This window comes from Varroa destructor, unplaced genomic scaffold (genome assembly GCF_002443255.2).
Source record: "Varroa destructor unplaced genomic scaffold, Vdes_3.0 BEIS01000007.1, whole genome shotgun sequence".
Classification (NCBI taxonomy): domain Eukaryota; kingdom Metazoa; phylum Arthropoda; class Arachnida; order Mesostigmata; family Varroidae; genus Varroa; species Varroa destructor.
The window spans coordinates 29,305,889-29,320,854 of NW_019211460.1; the positions used below are offsets into that span (position 1 = coordinate 29,305,889).

Below are 14,966 nucleotides of genomic sequence, written 5' to 3' on the forward strand. Positions count from 1 at the left end.
TTCACGTTGAATAAATACGACAGTAGCTACAAAAAAGCCTGAGTAGCAGGCTCGGGTCGATACATTCGTGAAGTCGGCAGCGTTCAACTGGCTTCGAACGTTTTCTACCCAGAAGAGTGGCTTCAATTTTCTAGATACGCTGCAAGCATCGTAAGTGTCTCAACTTCGGGAACTCGCTCACCTCCACTAAATCTGACTCTTTGAGTTTGGATGTTAGTTGTTAATTGAGTTTACCGCTACCGCGTATACTTTGAAAAAGAATTCTCCAATGACCTACTCCGGGCCTCGGCGCAGGAAACTTTTTAAGCATTCAATACGATGACGAAAGTAATTTAGCACGAAAGCTTCCGTCTGAAATTACACGCAGTGTGTCGGCATGTCGGCCTTATTGGATTAATCTAAGCACCTATTCATGGCTAATCCATCCTTCATGCTCTCCCGCAGTCATTATCTACTGCGCCTTCTGTGAGGACATCTAAAAGTTCATTAGTTTTACTATAGTATATGCGGTGATTCGATCGGAGTAGTAGTACTAATGCGGCTGGGCTCGCGCTAGCTAAAATTTATCATCCGACGGCTCGATCTATGTGGGGTCTCTGGCTTTCGTCCCATTCAGCAAAACGATCAAGCTCCAGTCCGAAATGATAGCTGCTTTTTTTCTAAACCCAGAAAGAGATGGTATGCATCCCCATGTCATCCATTTATTGTTGTATCGATATTCTCCGTAAAAACTGGCAAGCCTTTGTGAAACCTACACAATCAGCTGCTGTACGCGTTAATGTATAAACAGTAGCGCTAAAGTCTAAATCAATATCTGCAAAAAATAATAACAGCGTGCATAATAGTAATAACAAAAAGGCGTTAATTAAGTGTGTGTGTGTGTGTGTAACTCCGTATGCAAACAGGCAATCGCTTATCACTAGGCAAATCTGAACAAAACAAAAAGCTCTAACGAACCGAAAAAGATTCGATTTATATCCTAATAGTAGGTAGAATGTTTTCGTTTATGAAATTATTAAACTGAGAGATTCAAGACCAAATGAACGTTTCCGTGTCGCATTTACCAGGTTCATAAGTATCTGAAGCAACTGTCAGCAGGATTTGCTCTCGGTATAAACACGGCGTCCTCGTTGAAGAAGCATACTCTGTTGACGACCGAATCCTATAAATGTTCTACAATCCTTCGCACAACTCCATCAAATGACTCCACAAAGAGTTAACTTGTTTTTGGAGCACATTTATAACAAAGAACGGCTTCCGAGAGGACAAATCATAGATATCTAGTTCAATCGATGAGAATACTGAGCCTGCTGAGTAATAGAAAAGGGGCATATAAGCACCGGGAAGGAGAACGTTTAGAAGCTACTAATAAAATACAAAATGAGATAGACTAGAACAACGGTACACTAGGAACCGCGTATTTAATTAAAGAAACTTGTCTACTGACGCATGTGTGCAACTGAAACACATGTGTAGACTTTTAAAAAACAATTTACATTCGGTCTCTCAACGACACTTACCTACACATTTTCCAAATCAAATATCTCGTTACTAACGCAATCTGAGGATTCTTTGTCGGCGTAGATCTGTGAAACAAGGCTTTCAAACTCAAATAACAGACTTCCCTAAATGTTGGTATATTATTAATGATAATATGAAATTTGAATACCCTTCTTAGTCTTAATTAAAGGAGAGTCTGAAACGACCCGTATTAGCGACGCCTTTGTTTGCGAGTGGGTCTGATGCTCTCCGCATTTACGGTTCTATTGCTGGGTAGAATGTCCTTAAACCAATTCATCTTTGGCTTTTGATGAGCTGGCCTTAGTGTAGGTAATCTATTCGATGGAGGTCTTTCGGGACGTTCTTTTCACAAAGTGCGTCATCACAGCTTCTTAAAAAGCGCTTATACATCCTAAGCACGATCATACATTTAAGAATTAAACGAAGCACATGTAAATAGCTAAAGATCCTTTAATAAGTAGAAAATCAAGCTCCGGCATTGAAACCCCCACGCAATCAGATTGAATCGAATACGTTCTATTAAAGCGAAGTTGTAAGGCATCGATGTCAAATATATGGTGTAACTATGCCAAATAGATGATGCTGCTATTGTAAAGATTTGTCCTTTAGGGTTTACCCACTATAGTCCTGCTTAAAAAATCAATTACGCTAGTGGAATCTAACATTGTAGCGTTCTTGCCTTTTTTTCTTCTTTAATTTTAATCACATCGAATACTTGATTTAAAGGACACATGTAAACACTTTGCAACTGACCATACGTTCCTCATGCTTAATCAACGTAGGAAAACAGACTGCGATAGCAATAGCAGGGAATTTTTTGAAGCAGACTTGTGTTATAAGCATATTTATTTAATGGCATTTGTATGTGGATCAAGCGCATGAATACAGAAGACACGTATACTTAACTTGATTTAGTCTACCTGAGTCATTCTCGTCGAAGCGCAGCTTTGGAGCACTATTTTTTCGAAGTCCTATCCTAACCTGATAATTTGTGTACTTTCAGAACTACGCAGTAAAGAAGTCCGACAAAAGCAAAACGTAAGGTTCATTCGTATAAAAAAAAAATAACCCAGCTTCTGATATTTAAAGGTTTGGCGAGATACAATTCCATTCCGACTAACGCCTAATTATAAAAAAATGCCGTAGTGCAGATGCAACACAGCTAAATATCACCTTGAAAAATTACTTCTATATCATAATCTAATTTTGCGATATATTATATACTATTGTGCCAATATAGTAAGTTCTGGAACATATCAAAAGTTACACTGATTGTTAACGTGTCGTATCATATGCTTACATAGGGGAAAACATGCTCCGTATGTTTCAGTATGTCATGAGCTTAAACTTAGCGCTTTACGTTGCGAGAACCCCATCTGTTGTGATGGGTTGAATCGCGATCGTTAACCGTATTCGCAAATACAGTTTCGATCACCTACTTGCCGAGCCAGGGCTGTAATATGCGATGATAGTGCGGTTTGTCCCAGTGACACACTTTCTTGAGGGCTTATCGAGGAACCTGCGTCCAATATGTATACTCCATGTTTTGAGTTTTACCTCCGTAAGCATGCCATCAAACCGCTGGCTCCCAGTATGAAACAAAGTCCGAACCTAGACAACAACGTGTCTCCAAAATTAGAAAGCAAATATGTCACCTACTAAGCGATCACGGGGATTCAATATAAATCCTGAGGAAGTGATTAGAGTCCTAGGGTGTATGCGGAGGGACCTCTGCTTTGGTCTTAACTACTACGATAGAATTCCGTAAAGGCAGTAAAAGTGACTCTATTGAAGGGAAGTTCAAAGTGTAGGTTACTTGGAAACAACTAATGCGCATAGCAAGGATGGAATGATGATACGTTGAGAAATATCAAGGAGCGTTGTCAATAAGGTCGTGCCAGGAGACTATAGGACACCTAAGATTAATTTCACAGCTGGCAAACATGGGATCGTAGCGCAGATTGAAATAACTTTTGAAACGTTACGGTTTAACTAAAGTAACTGTAGATAGAATTTCGCTACGCTGTTGATATCGGGGTTGAAACTGCTGAGGTTTTTGGGAACAACGAATAAATTGCGATTTACATCGAAGGAACGGCACGGGAAGAAAATGAGGAAGGCAAACGCCTCTAGAATATTTCTTCGGGGCAGTAGGCTGGTCGGTTTGTACCGACCTATTTGCCTATTTTGTGTTACGCACAGTTTTAGAAAATAGTTTCTTTACTCGGTAACACATCTCGGTTATATTATATTAAATAATGTGTATCTATCATGTGAAGATCCTATTTGTAACAGTCGCGTTTAGACAATAGGAGGGGTAAGAACGTGTGGGCCGTCCGGTTAGGCAACCATAATCGTAACCATCAGAGACCTGTCTACTGTTTTTAGTGACTGCGAATATATCGAAGGGAAACAAGCCGGCGGTTGAAAAATTGGCGGAACAGCTGATCTGCTAAAGAGTTCTAGAATCCAAAGGGTCACTTTTCGCTTTATCTGTACTATGAATAACCATGTCCGCTCTGCTAAACAACCTTCTTTTAAGGTACCGAATGGTACTATTTCCAAACATTGGTACGACTTTACAGGTTCTTATCTCCACCGTGTTCTTTTTCTGCGTTCGTTCTGGCCTATTTGTGACCCTTCACAGGTTTCTGGCGTTACAACAAAATGCCGCATTTCAAGCAGTTAGTCAGCCTGAAGGCTGTATCAGTCAGTTTAGCGAGGAGTGAATTGTCCCTACAGTTTCGTAGCTTATAAATATCTAAACAGGCTCTGCCAGGCGCAAAGGCCAATGCTCATGTCAGTCTGTGGGAGGACTAGGCAGCCTGCAGTAAATGGGCCCCATCTTCTTGGGAAGAAGCTTCTGCATTCAACGGAAAACAAAAGTCAGAGAACGTATGAGAACGAATGACACCTAGGTCGGTACGCCACAGTGTACGAAACATAAGTGGCATTTCATTTTATTCTATTTTTCTGACACGGCGAACGATTTTAGGGACTTACGCTGGTTTTTCCGGCTTTTAATGTGGTTTCGTTTGTATAATATGTTCGTGGGTCACGATTTTTCATGTGTTTGCGGCTGATACATCGGGCTAGGCTTCACGAGAGGTGTGTGATACTCCCTCACTTTTGTGTTAGCTAATAGCAGAATCGTCTTGCGAGGTCCTGAAAACAATTCCTTTAACTTTGTGAGCCGTTGATGAATAGTGTGAAAACGCTGCAGGTTCCCAATACGATAGTATTTTCTATTTGGGATGCAGCAGGTTTTCCCTTATTATAAAAAGCTGTTTTTTTATCACCTCCTACCTGTAACGATAACGATTTAAAATAGATCGAGAAGAAGTCATATTCTACGGACTTTAAGACACAAAGGTAAATAAGCTAGAAGGACACATGAAAGCGAAGATGCCAATTAGAATGCGAAGTAAATTAATGTGATGATTGGTAAAAAAAAAACATGGTTAAAGAACAATTGGCTAAATATAAAATTTAGCGAACTATACATTTTTACCTCAGACGTAGATAATGCAGTAACTTAGCAGTTGATTATTGTAAGCCTATTTGGGCTTTGTACTTCGTCGTCGTCGTCTTTGTTCTTGCGCGAAAAATCAGAACTTCAGAGAATCGAGCTTCATCTTGAAATTACAGCAGCAAGAGAGAACTTTTTGCGTTTGCGAACGCACAGAGACAGAGTGCGCTGCTCCGGCAGGAAAGATGGTACGATTGATGCAAATTCGACATATTAGGAACGGCCTCAGGGCTCGTCTTCAGGCCACATGCATAATAGATCGTTTTTCAAAGACAATACAATTATTTTCCATAGGATTTTGCTTGAAATCGGTATCAACGCAGCAGCTCCACGGTCCGCTGCGTGAGAACGAAGCGTCTTCATGAATGTTCAGCTACTCATTCCGCTGACTGCCCTAAAAGCTGCTATAATGACCGACAGAATCATCATCGCTAAACGAATCTAGGTCTTCCGATCCCAAATTCTTTGTAATGGAACGTTGCACGTATTTATACCGTAGGCAACATTCGGTACGTAACATCATATTTTTATCGCATTTTCTCAAATACTGCTATGGCTACTATGATATTCCTTGCGATAGCCTCAGCGTACTTGTCGTACAATGTCAACAACAAAATCCTTATGAAGTTTACGTTTCGCTCGTATAGAGATTATGTTGGACCTTATATATCGAGAAAAAATAGTTAAATAGAAAACTAAAATTAAATTAAAGTGCTTTTCGTTCCGAAATGACATAATAATTATCTTGCCCCTGCGACGCCGCAGTTCAAAACGCTATCGCTACGACGTTAGGCGACTGCGGGGCTAGAATTTTGTTAATATTTCTTTATTGGAAAATCAAAGGTTTTGTTTATTTCGATAATAAATTAACAGTTTCTGTGTTCAAATAATACTGATCTTGAACAATTGGATCGGTAATAACAATACGTTACACTTTATTTTCGTCATAGCGTAGATTTTCTGATGTTTAACATATACTTGTTCACTTTATATATGACTTGTATATATGAGCGTGCATAAACATTCGTCCTTAATAATAATAATAGAAATTTTTAATCAGTTAAAACCAATATGACAGCACTTGATTTTGCGAATACACATTGACATCAACGTATTGATATTTTCTTACTGACCCCGCAACAACGGCTGTCGAGATCAATGACACCATTCTGCGGGACGTCCCCTTACCACCGTGTCGTCGTCGTCGTCTGTGGGGGCATCGCTTTAAACCGTTACAAGGTTTTTGCGCACGTAGCCGAATTGGCTGCAAACACGTTTCTAAAAAAAACAACGTCTGTTACGTTAGATACAAACAGGGTCAACAGCAGGAACGAAAGCACAAGTTTGCTTTAAGTTGGCCGATGTTGAAGAGGTTTACTTCCACAGCTACGTTTTCGATGTAAGTCGCAAAAATATATAGAGAAAATTGTGTACAAAAAAAAAAAAACAGGCTAGGAAAAGGAAAATCGCAAAGTCCTGCAATATCCGGCTTTTACGGAGGAGCCCATTTGACCCCCACTGATCTAAATATTTATCAAAATAACATTCGTTTACGGAAGCATACGCTTCAATTCGATCATAAGACGGAGCCCGCTGCTATCGTTCATACGATTGCAGTCGGTCGAATACTATTTGAAAGGTATATTAAGCAATTTGTATGGCTGAGTTGCGTAATGGCACTTCTGGCTGCTTGATAAAATACTCATATGCAACGATTCTGTATACTATGTCCTTAGTTATTCGTCCTTGAAAAACTATACCACAGGGGTCCTTCTGTCGACTATTTATGCTGATCTAGCATAACCTAAAGTTAGTATATACACGCTTACAAATGGCTCATTTACAACAATTAGACGTTCGTTGTTAGCGGAACGTCCACCATCTCACTTTATTAGACATAATATATTATTATTATTATTAGAGTATAACTCTAACTAGTATGCTCCTTCGCTAGATGTCTTGCGTCCTTTTGAGTTCTTTGGTACATAGCACACGCAAACTCTAATTAGAATCGTCCACGGGTGCCAAGCCATTGTCGTTAAACTTGTCGCAAAGCGTTGCGTTAGAATAAACAATAACATTAACTTATGTTTCGCCTTACTCACTTCCTGTTTCGTCTGGCTTTTTTGCTTTCAGACCCATTTTTTTTTTAAACTAATGTATAACAGGATTCTTCATTGCGACCTGACCTATAAATAGTACATGAATGCTATTATTATTGTTATGCGCAACGCTATATCTCGGTGGCTATGTGGATAGTATGTTTGTTAGGCTCAGTTGCTGGTCTGCTTGATTAGGGCCTGTAAGCCTTGATAAATTTGTGGTGGCCTTTGTGGTTCCGAAGTCCTAACGTCTTATAGGTTTCGCGCAGCTGCGTTCTTCACGACTAGGGCAACTGTCAGGACAGGAGTCAGCAGGCCTACATTAATGTTACTTGCTGTTCCGGTATATCTTTGTGAGCGTTCCTTAACTGCTGTGTCTGCAAGGTTCGACGGTAAAAAACGAATGGTGCATTAATACACTGGCCATTGTTTCACTCGCTTTCAGAACTGAGACCAATTACAGAACTGTCTGCATCAGATAGAATTCTACTGCGCTTTTATATTAACCATTAGTACTAAGAGTGCACGTTTGTTACATACGTTTGACCTCCGCTGAGTTTACGTAAGACCCGTGAAAAAGTCACAAATAAATAACTATCATAATTATTATTCTGTTTGAAGACTTACTTAAATCGCCCGTCGTTACATGTTGTTGCATCCACCAAATGCACATCTAGCTAAATAGAACGGGATGGAAAGGAACTACAGAATTTTGGTTTTTTTGGGGTTGTTCGACCCCATCGGGTGCTTTTCTTATCTTCGCTGTCTGTGCTATCGATGCAGGATGTGCCGTAAAGCAACTGTGTTATTATGGTCGATCGAAGTGAACACTGTCTGCTGGAGATTTAAACATTTTTTTTCGGACAACCGTTTCCACAGACGAACTATTATAAGTAAATACTTTTTTGGCTACGTAGCTCCGTAAGGGGCGGTCGCTATCGGAACAATAAATATTCCGTAAAAGCGCTTGTTACTACCAGCTGAGAGTGAGAGCGTCGGAAATAAGTACTCTGTTTGCCGTACATTAGGGTCGGAACATCGCATGATCTGTCCGAGTCAACTGAATAGCAAAAATTGGCTTAAATCCAGTTCCCTTTGTTTCTTATGAACCTGTATGCCTTTTTAGCTTTGGCAACATCGACGACGCGTGCAGGAGTAAAGGTTTCTGAGAGAAAAATGGTTACGTGCCCATACTATAAGAACAGCCGCACAAAACATGTGTGAGGTGATCTGAGAAAAAGAACACCATTTACGCAGTACTACGTCACAACTGTAGTCGATGCAATTGGCTGATCACAGCCCTATAATTTACCTGCGCTTCCGTTTTTGACTCCCGTCACGCAACGTCGGTATAGGGCAAATTATGACACATATTCCAGCTAACAGCAGTAGAAGTAGCAAAATACGTGTGACGAACCGCGTGTGAATTTCTAAATCGCCGAAACTATCACAATAGCTTGGCGGGTTCATTTATCTGAGCAACCTCATCTGCTACTGTTGTTCCCACTGTCGCTGCTAATAGTTTTGAACTTGAAATTGTTACAGTCTGTACCCATGATGACGTGGAGATGAGACAAAGCAATACAATACAACAGCTTACTATATATATATATATATATAATGCAACTTAGTTACGTGTCGAGGGACACCCAGGCAATTGTTGGTCTAAGGAGAATTCGGTAGATCGAGGAGGGACGTGCTAACTGGAAGTCAAATAAAACATCATTTCTCAACTTACTTAGCTGGTACCAATGGCGTCAGTAATGATCGTCATAAAGTTTACTTTTTCAATACGATAATATATCGCGGAGAACGGCGGAAGAAAGTTAACTTTGACAAGTGGCTCACAATGAGTCGACTCACAGGGCCGAACATGTTATAGCCCAGAGTCCCGCTGGCTTGGAGCACCAGGTGCACTGATATCTCAAAATCTATTTGCACGTTCATCTAAGGACGTGCGATGTCTGGTCGATCTATTCACTACAGTGTCCCTGGTAATACCGTGGCTAAACAGGTCCCCCACGGGCAGATTTGGGGGTTTTATAACAAATTCGCTTTCGCTAAAGGGAGTGTAATTTTTTGTTGTCCTTGAAAGGATGCACAAGCGCCGTACACTATCAGGATGCCTGTGGGTGATACTAAAGAGCTCGTTAAGACAGATATACAGCGTCCAATGCAGTGATTTGGACTAGTGCGTATTGAAACAAGTTTTTTCGAACAAGTATCGAACAACTAAACTCTTCACTCAGCGGTACATCGATTTTCATTAGTTTACGTGTTGTAGTTGAAGGAATTTCAAGACGGAACGATTTCAGGAATGGTAGAAATTTCGTTTCTACAAAAACATTGAGCAACATAATAGTCTTAGTTAGACTTGCTTTGTTTGAGGACGTATATGTTATACTTGACAGGAGATGGCGATAGAATACATACCTGTTTATTGGAACAGATGAAGTTAAATCGATTAGAGAAACATACAGTTATTCCAGCATTGGCTGAGGTAATAATAAAATGGCGTTTACTGCCAATCATTCAGACCTTGTTTTTTCCATACAGTGTAGCTATTGAAGGTTATGTATGGCGCAGTACTAAATGGTATCCCTTCGATTTGTTATCGATTTCGGCACTCTAAGATTTTGCTGAATGGCCTGCAAAGGCATAGAATGCAACTTCAGTGTAGAATTGGGTCCGATACTTGAGGCTTGGTCCCAACTACATACGCCTCAACTATCCAAGTTTCACTCGTTCACTTCAAAGTGATTCCTGCCGGACATAATACATACATACGACTCTTTCTTCTGTCATTGGAGCAAGTTTCAACTCGATTATAGAATTAGACCTTAGCTCTGTTTTTCGTTTTTGGGTCGAGCGTCTAGAAATCGTTTTTCTTGTTTAACTCGAATGGTTTTTGAAAGATTTATTATTTTGTCAAATGTTTATTTCTTTTTGGGGCTCATTGATCTTGAAGAATGACCTGACACTACTTATGTGAGATAATCCATGTGTTCGATATCTCTGAAAATGGGTTCGTGCACATCAGCACGAGCCATTTCGTTCTTTTTACTTATCAGTTCGTGATCGCTGACACAGGTCGCTTAGATGAGAGTTCTCTCGGAAGCGGAATCACGCTTAAATTACTAGAAAACGTGCCATATTGAAAATTGAAGTAATTTACCATAAATTCTCAAATGATCTAAGGGTAATGCGTCAAAGAATTCCTAACATCAGAGTTTTTTTTTGTTAGTTGCTGTCGCATTGCCTTCACTATTTGTAGTGATTGTTTAGGAGAAAAATAAGCTATTATGTCACGTAACTGTTTTTCTTTTCTAATCATCAATGAGTACTCAGAATCAATCTTGTCTGTATGTCCAATATGTAACCATTTTTCTAGAAAGCGTTGCTAGAAATTAGATTTGAACGTCCGATAGCAGCAATTTCTCAACTTTCTATGTTCAAAGCCGACAAATTTGTGATCTACGGACCCCGGTGAACTGTCTCAGGAGTTCCCTAAGGCACATTTTATCGTGAACTATATAGCATGGCTTGTCAATAGAGTCAAAGATTCATTCAGTCGAACCCACAATCTAGATGAAGGGAGTAACTATAGACACTCGGTAATCACCTCACTGTTTGAGGACGCCTTGGGCGTAAAGAACTCACGTAAGTCAAGAGACAGTCAGAAGGACTAACTAAATAAAATAGAAACAAGCACAAGTGTTATGTCACATAAAACACCTGAGGCTGTTCCCGCATGAAAATGAAGTGATGTAACTTGGAAAACATTTCGATTCGATTAACTTAGCTGATACGGATCAGATGCGCGAGAAGCATTATTCTCATCATTAGACCGGCTCATAAACACCGGCTCCCGTACAGCTGACACGATGGTTTGATCAGTTCTAGGCTCTAGTTGAACGGGGTCAATAGGAGTCGCTGCTGGCATCTCTTCCTTCCATTTCAATAGTTTGATATAGATCTTCAGTTGTTGTCTATATATAGACGTGACCTCTCATAATTTGAAAGCTGTGAACAGCTACCTTCAAAAGCAGCTTCTCGAGCGATAAGAAATGAAATTAATATTGATATGCTTTCTGGAGAGTTTGATTGACAAATTTCTCGAGAAGTCCTTTAGAACGGCTCAAAACTATTGATTAAGGTTCTGTGTTTCCGTTCAGAAATCTTGACCAGAATTAAGTACTTGAATCTAGCAATGCGAGTAGGTATGATGAATCATCGAGTGAATTAGTAATTAACTACTATGAGAAGCTTTGAAGCAGAGAAGAATAATTCATTTTTGCCGCTTTATCAAAGCGAAGATTGTGAGTTTAGAGACGCCGATGATTATGGTGATAGTGTATTGCTTTTTATAGAGCTTTATAAGGTTTCATTGTTCATAGCATTTGTTGCTCGAAGCGTTCTCCGTTAGTAGATAGTATTATCAACGCTAAACAAAACCAGCAAGAACCTAAATAGCAAAGACGCGTTTCCGACATCATTGGTCGTTTCTTCAAAAGCAGGAAAATATGTAGGTAGACTATTGATATCACTGATTTTTCTGGTGAGAAAATTTGCACTTTTTTCCAACTTTGGCCTTTCGCTTGTCTGTTCCCACAGTCAATTAACTGCAGGAACGGTAAGTGCGTCGGCAGTCGACGGTCACTCGTGTATGGCCGCTTTAGCCGCATTTCCTCTTTTTACGTCTAGCCTACTTGTCAACGCTTTCTTTGCTTGAACCGGTCTTTAAAGAGAGCTTTGCACACTATTGGCCTTACGGTGAAGGATTTGCAGCTGACGGAAACGGTCGTTCCGGGAGGAACTGGACACCAAGAGAGGCGAACGGAGAGAAAAGAACCAGGCAGAGAAAGAGAGATTAATGGTCTACGCTGTAATAGTAATAGAAACTATAGTGCTCAGCTGGCTCTTGCTGGTAGCAAGAAAACGTCGCACCTCCTCGACCAGCGCCCCCAATTCCATTACCGAAGCAGAATCATCTAGCCAGCCTTTTCAGGATCCAATTTTTAGAAGCTTCCGTCGCTACGAGCCAAACTCAGCCTCCTGTCAGCGACAGCTCAATCTTTTGTAGAGTCAACATTCCCTCTGTACGTTGCAAAACCGACATATCCTCTCTCTATTCTGATACAATTCATGTACTTCTCCAGCCTCACTTTCTAGCTACCCCAAACTTCCAATGAATCTGTATTGCAATACTGCTCAGTTGGCAACATTCTGACGAAACAAAAAATCAGTCATCAACTTGGAGCTAATTAGAACAGGAAGACGGATTCATTCCGTCAGATTGCAGGAATAGTCGATGCTGCAAAGTATCGTAGAACGTTTACAGAGACGATGAGAGGCCGATAGACGTCAAAAATCCTATTGGGCTGGGGCAGCGCAGCTGCGAATCCTTCGCAAGGGCTTTTCAGAGGCAAACCTACACACAGTCCTGACCCAGAAAAAAGGAGGACCCGAGCTTGCGGAAGGTTTTATCGGATTTTTTTTAACATACATGTTGAGTATTGTGTGCAGCGACATAGACCAGAATCCCTACAGTGGCTCCCGTGATTGCTCCATCAGCTTCCGTTTTCTGTTCTCTGTTGCTGTACACTTCGTTGACCCAGCTTAATTCCATGAAGTAATTTAGCTTGCCGGAGCTACGCTTCGTTTTTCAAAGCACCGATGAACACGATAGCAGTTCGAAAACACCCGCCGATGTTCCCTGGACAGACTCACCAGGCTCTTCTCTCTGATTAGTTTGTGTACACACCCCCTGTCAAGGATGTAAGAGACAGAGAAAAAGAACGTGAAGGTACAACGGCTGGTTCGAATGATTGGCAAAATGTCAGAACACTAAAACGAGAGTTGGTACTATGTTTCCAATAGATGCGCTCGCAGCTAAATTGAATAGTCCTTGTGTCGTATAGATGAGGTTGGTGGCAAATAGAGCCGGTGTCAGTTTGTTTGCGGCCGTAGAAATCTGCGAAAGGTGCGACTCACCCATTCGAATTAATAATTAGGTCTAATTAGAACGCCTCCCGTATACATATACATGCTCGATTGGTCACGATACACGTTCAATAACAAATTCGCGTGAACATTAGAGTGCAGGAATATCAAGGAGCATAGAGTACAAATGGTCATCTGACCTATAGATTGGTACTAATAGATGTCAACCACGGCGCCTGAACACCAATGGAATGAATTAGGGCCGTGAACGTTCCGTCGATCAGCAGAGTACAGGATGAAGAAAATGTCATAATATATAAAGCACATGTTGGCAGAGCACTACGCACCTTCTTCTAACGTGGACCTTGGTTAGCTAGGCAAAGTATGCGCAAACCCCTTTGAGCTAAAAGGAAGCACATACAGCCCTACACGTAACTATATAGTACTTCAAACCTAGGTAGTAGATGCATTGTTTCTCTAAAAAAATCTATCTACTAATGTATATAGTCTATGCTGTACATGGAGCAACGGTACAACGAACATGAACAGAATCAGCGTTGTGCTTCTAGAAAACTTCAAAGAAATGCCTGTAGAGAAAGAAAGTAAGTCTGATTAGAGCGAAAGCAAACTGCAATAAATAATAAGGGTTTTATATAATTGACAATTTTGATTCGCGCGTTAAAAGCGCGGTACCCGTTTGTCTTTTAAAAACTGTTAATTAAATCAATGTTTGCTATTGTATAATTAAGTAAGGACAGCTATTATCAAGCTCGTTTCGATGACTCTCGGGTTCATTAACATAAACAAATGCTAGGTCAAGGTGCACTTCGTCAAAGTAGATTTTTGGAGACGGTCTTTTTTGGAAAGAAACGCATACGCTAATGACTAGAATTACTGTAGTACCGCCATGCTTGTACAAGAGTAGACGCTAAATTAACACCGCCGAACGATAATTTTTTCAAGCTTTTAAAATCAGATTTGTATACATACAATGTATGCTATGCTCTGGCTGGTACGGGCACCTTCGTGAGTCGACTGTGGAACAATCGACGCCTTTAGCCATCGAACTTTCGAACTCCTCAATGCGGGCTTCGAGTAACGCGCTGCACTCCTTCGCCAACGGTACTTTTCGAATGCAGACTGACCAGTAATTGCGCATGCTGTTGTAAAAATTTCAAAAGAACACTCGTTAAACTATCTACTTAATGAAAACTATATAATTATATACCTAATAAAAAAATTCACATAACTCTGTTAATACAGCGCAATGCGAGAGCATCTTTAACTTAAGGACTTGTATCGAGACGGCCAGCTGTTACTATAATTTTCTGTTCACAGGGTATTATACCACAACACAAACCATCTAAATATCTGTTTAACTACTGCTACTGGAAAAAATATTCCAGCATTTTGCTTGATTTTCTATGGTTTCCGCACAAATAAGGGGTCGCTATACACTAACGGGTGCGGTTACTATCAGATATACTTTCGCTATGCGTTAGGCAGGCTATCCACTCTGAAAATAGTAGCATATATACTTTAGTTCCAACTCGCATAGCATTTACCTTAACAACCGCATGATTTATGCGGCCGGTTAACTCTAATCTTTTTTTTAACAGCTTTTTCCAGCATGTAAAAGCCATGTCCATAACAAAGTGTAATATAAACCCCAGATGTGCGAGCGGGTATGGGTTAAACTTTAATGACACACCTAATGACTACTTTTTTTTTCATCTCGCCGAAAGCAAAGCCACGCTTTCCAGAAAATGGTCAACATAAATATTGACATAGCAGCGTTTTATCAGCTAACGTCAACCGATGACGTATGAGAGTCGCCTTTAAGGTAACACGGCACCGAAGTCCTAGGAAGG

At 40.4% G+C, this 14,966-nt stretch overlaps 1 protein-coding gene and 1 long non-coding RNA gene across 6 annotated transcripts in view; one reads left to right on the forward strand and one right to left on the reverse strand.

The window, feature by feature from the left end:
• The window catches only part of LOC147754550 (uncharacterized), a 34,917-nt gene that overhangs the window by 1,523 nt on the left and 18,428 nt on the right, over positions 1–14,966 (forward strand). For 2 of the 3 annotated variants that reach the window (XR_015317193.1, XR_015317192.1), the window contains exon 3: positions 2,525–2,559. The exons of the other annotated variant lie outside the window; for it this stretch is intronic. This is a non-coding gene — a long non-coding RNA (uncharacterized LOC147754550). The remainder of the gene's footprint in view (positions 1–2,524; positions 2,560–14,966) is intronic. 3 annotated transcript variants of the gene reach the window in all.
• LOC111254477 (uncharacterized) overlaps positions 5,949–14,966 on the reverse strand; it is a 44,899-nt gene continuing 35,881 nt past the window's right edge. The window contains exons 4-6 of one of the 3 annotated variants that reach the window (XR_015317189.1): positions 14,086–14,255; positions 12,659–12,919; positions 5,949–7,529 (exon numbers count right to left, since the gene is read on the reverse strand). Coding sequence is in view for 2 of the 3 variants with exons in the window: in XM_086974997.1 (XP_086831123.1) it covers positions 7,405–7,529; positions 14,086–14,255 (295 nt within the window). In the remaining variant the exon portion in view is untranslated. The remainder of the gene's footprint in view (positions 7,530–12,658; positions 12,920–14,085; positions 14,256–14,966) is intronic. The other 2 variants (XM_086974998.1, XM_086974997.1) reach the window with 2 other exon arrangements.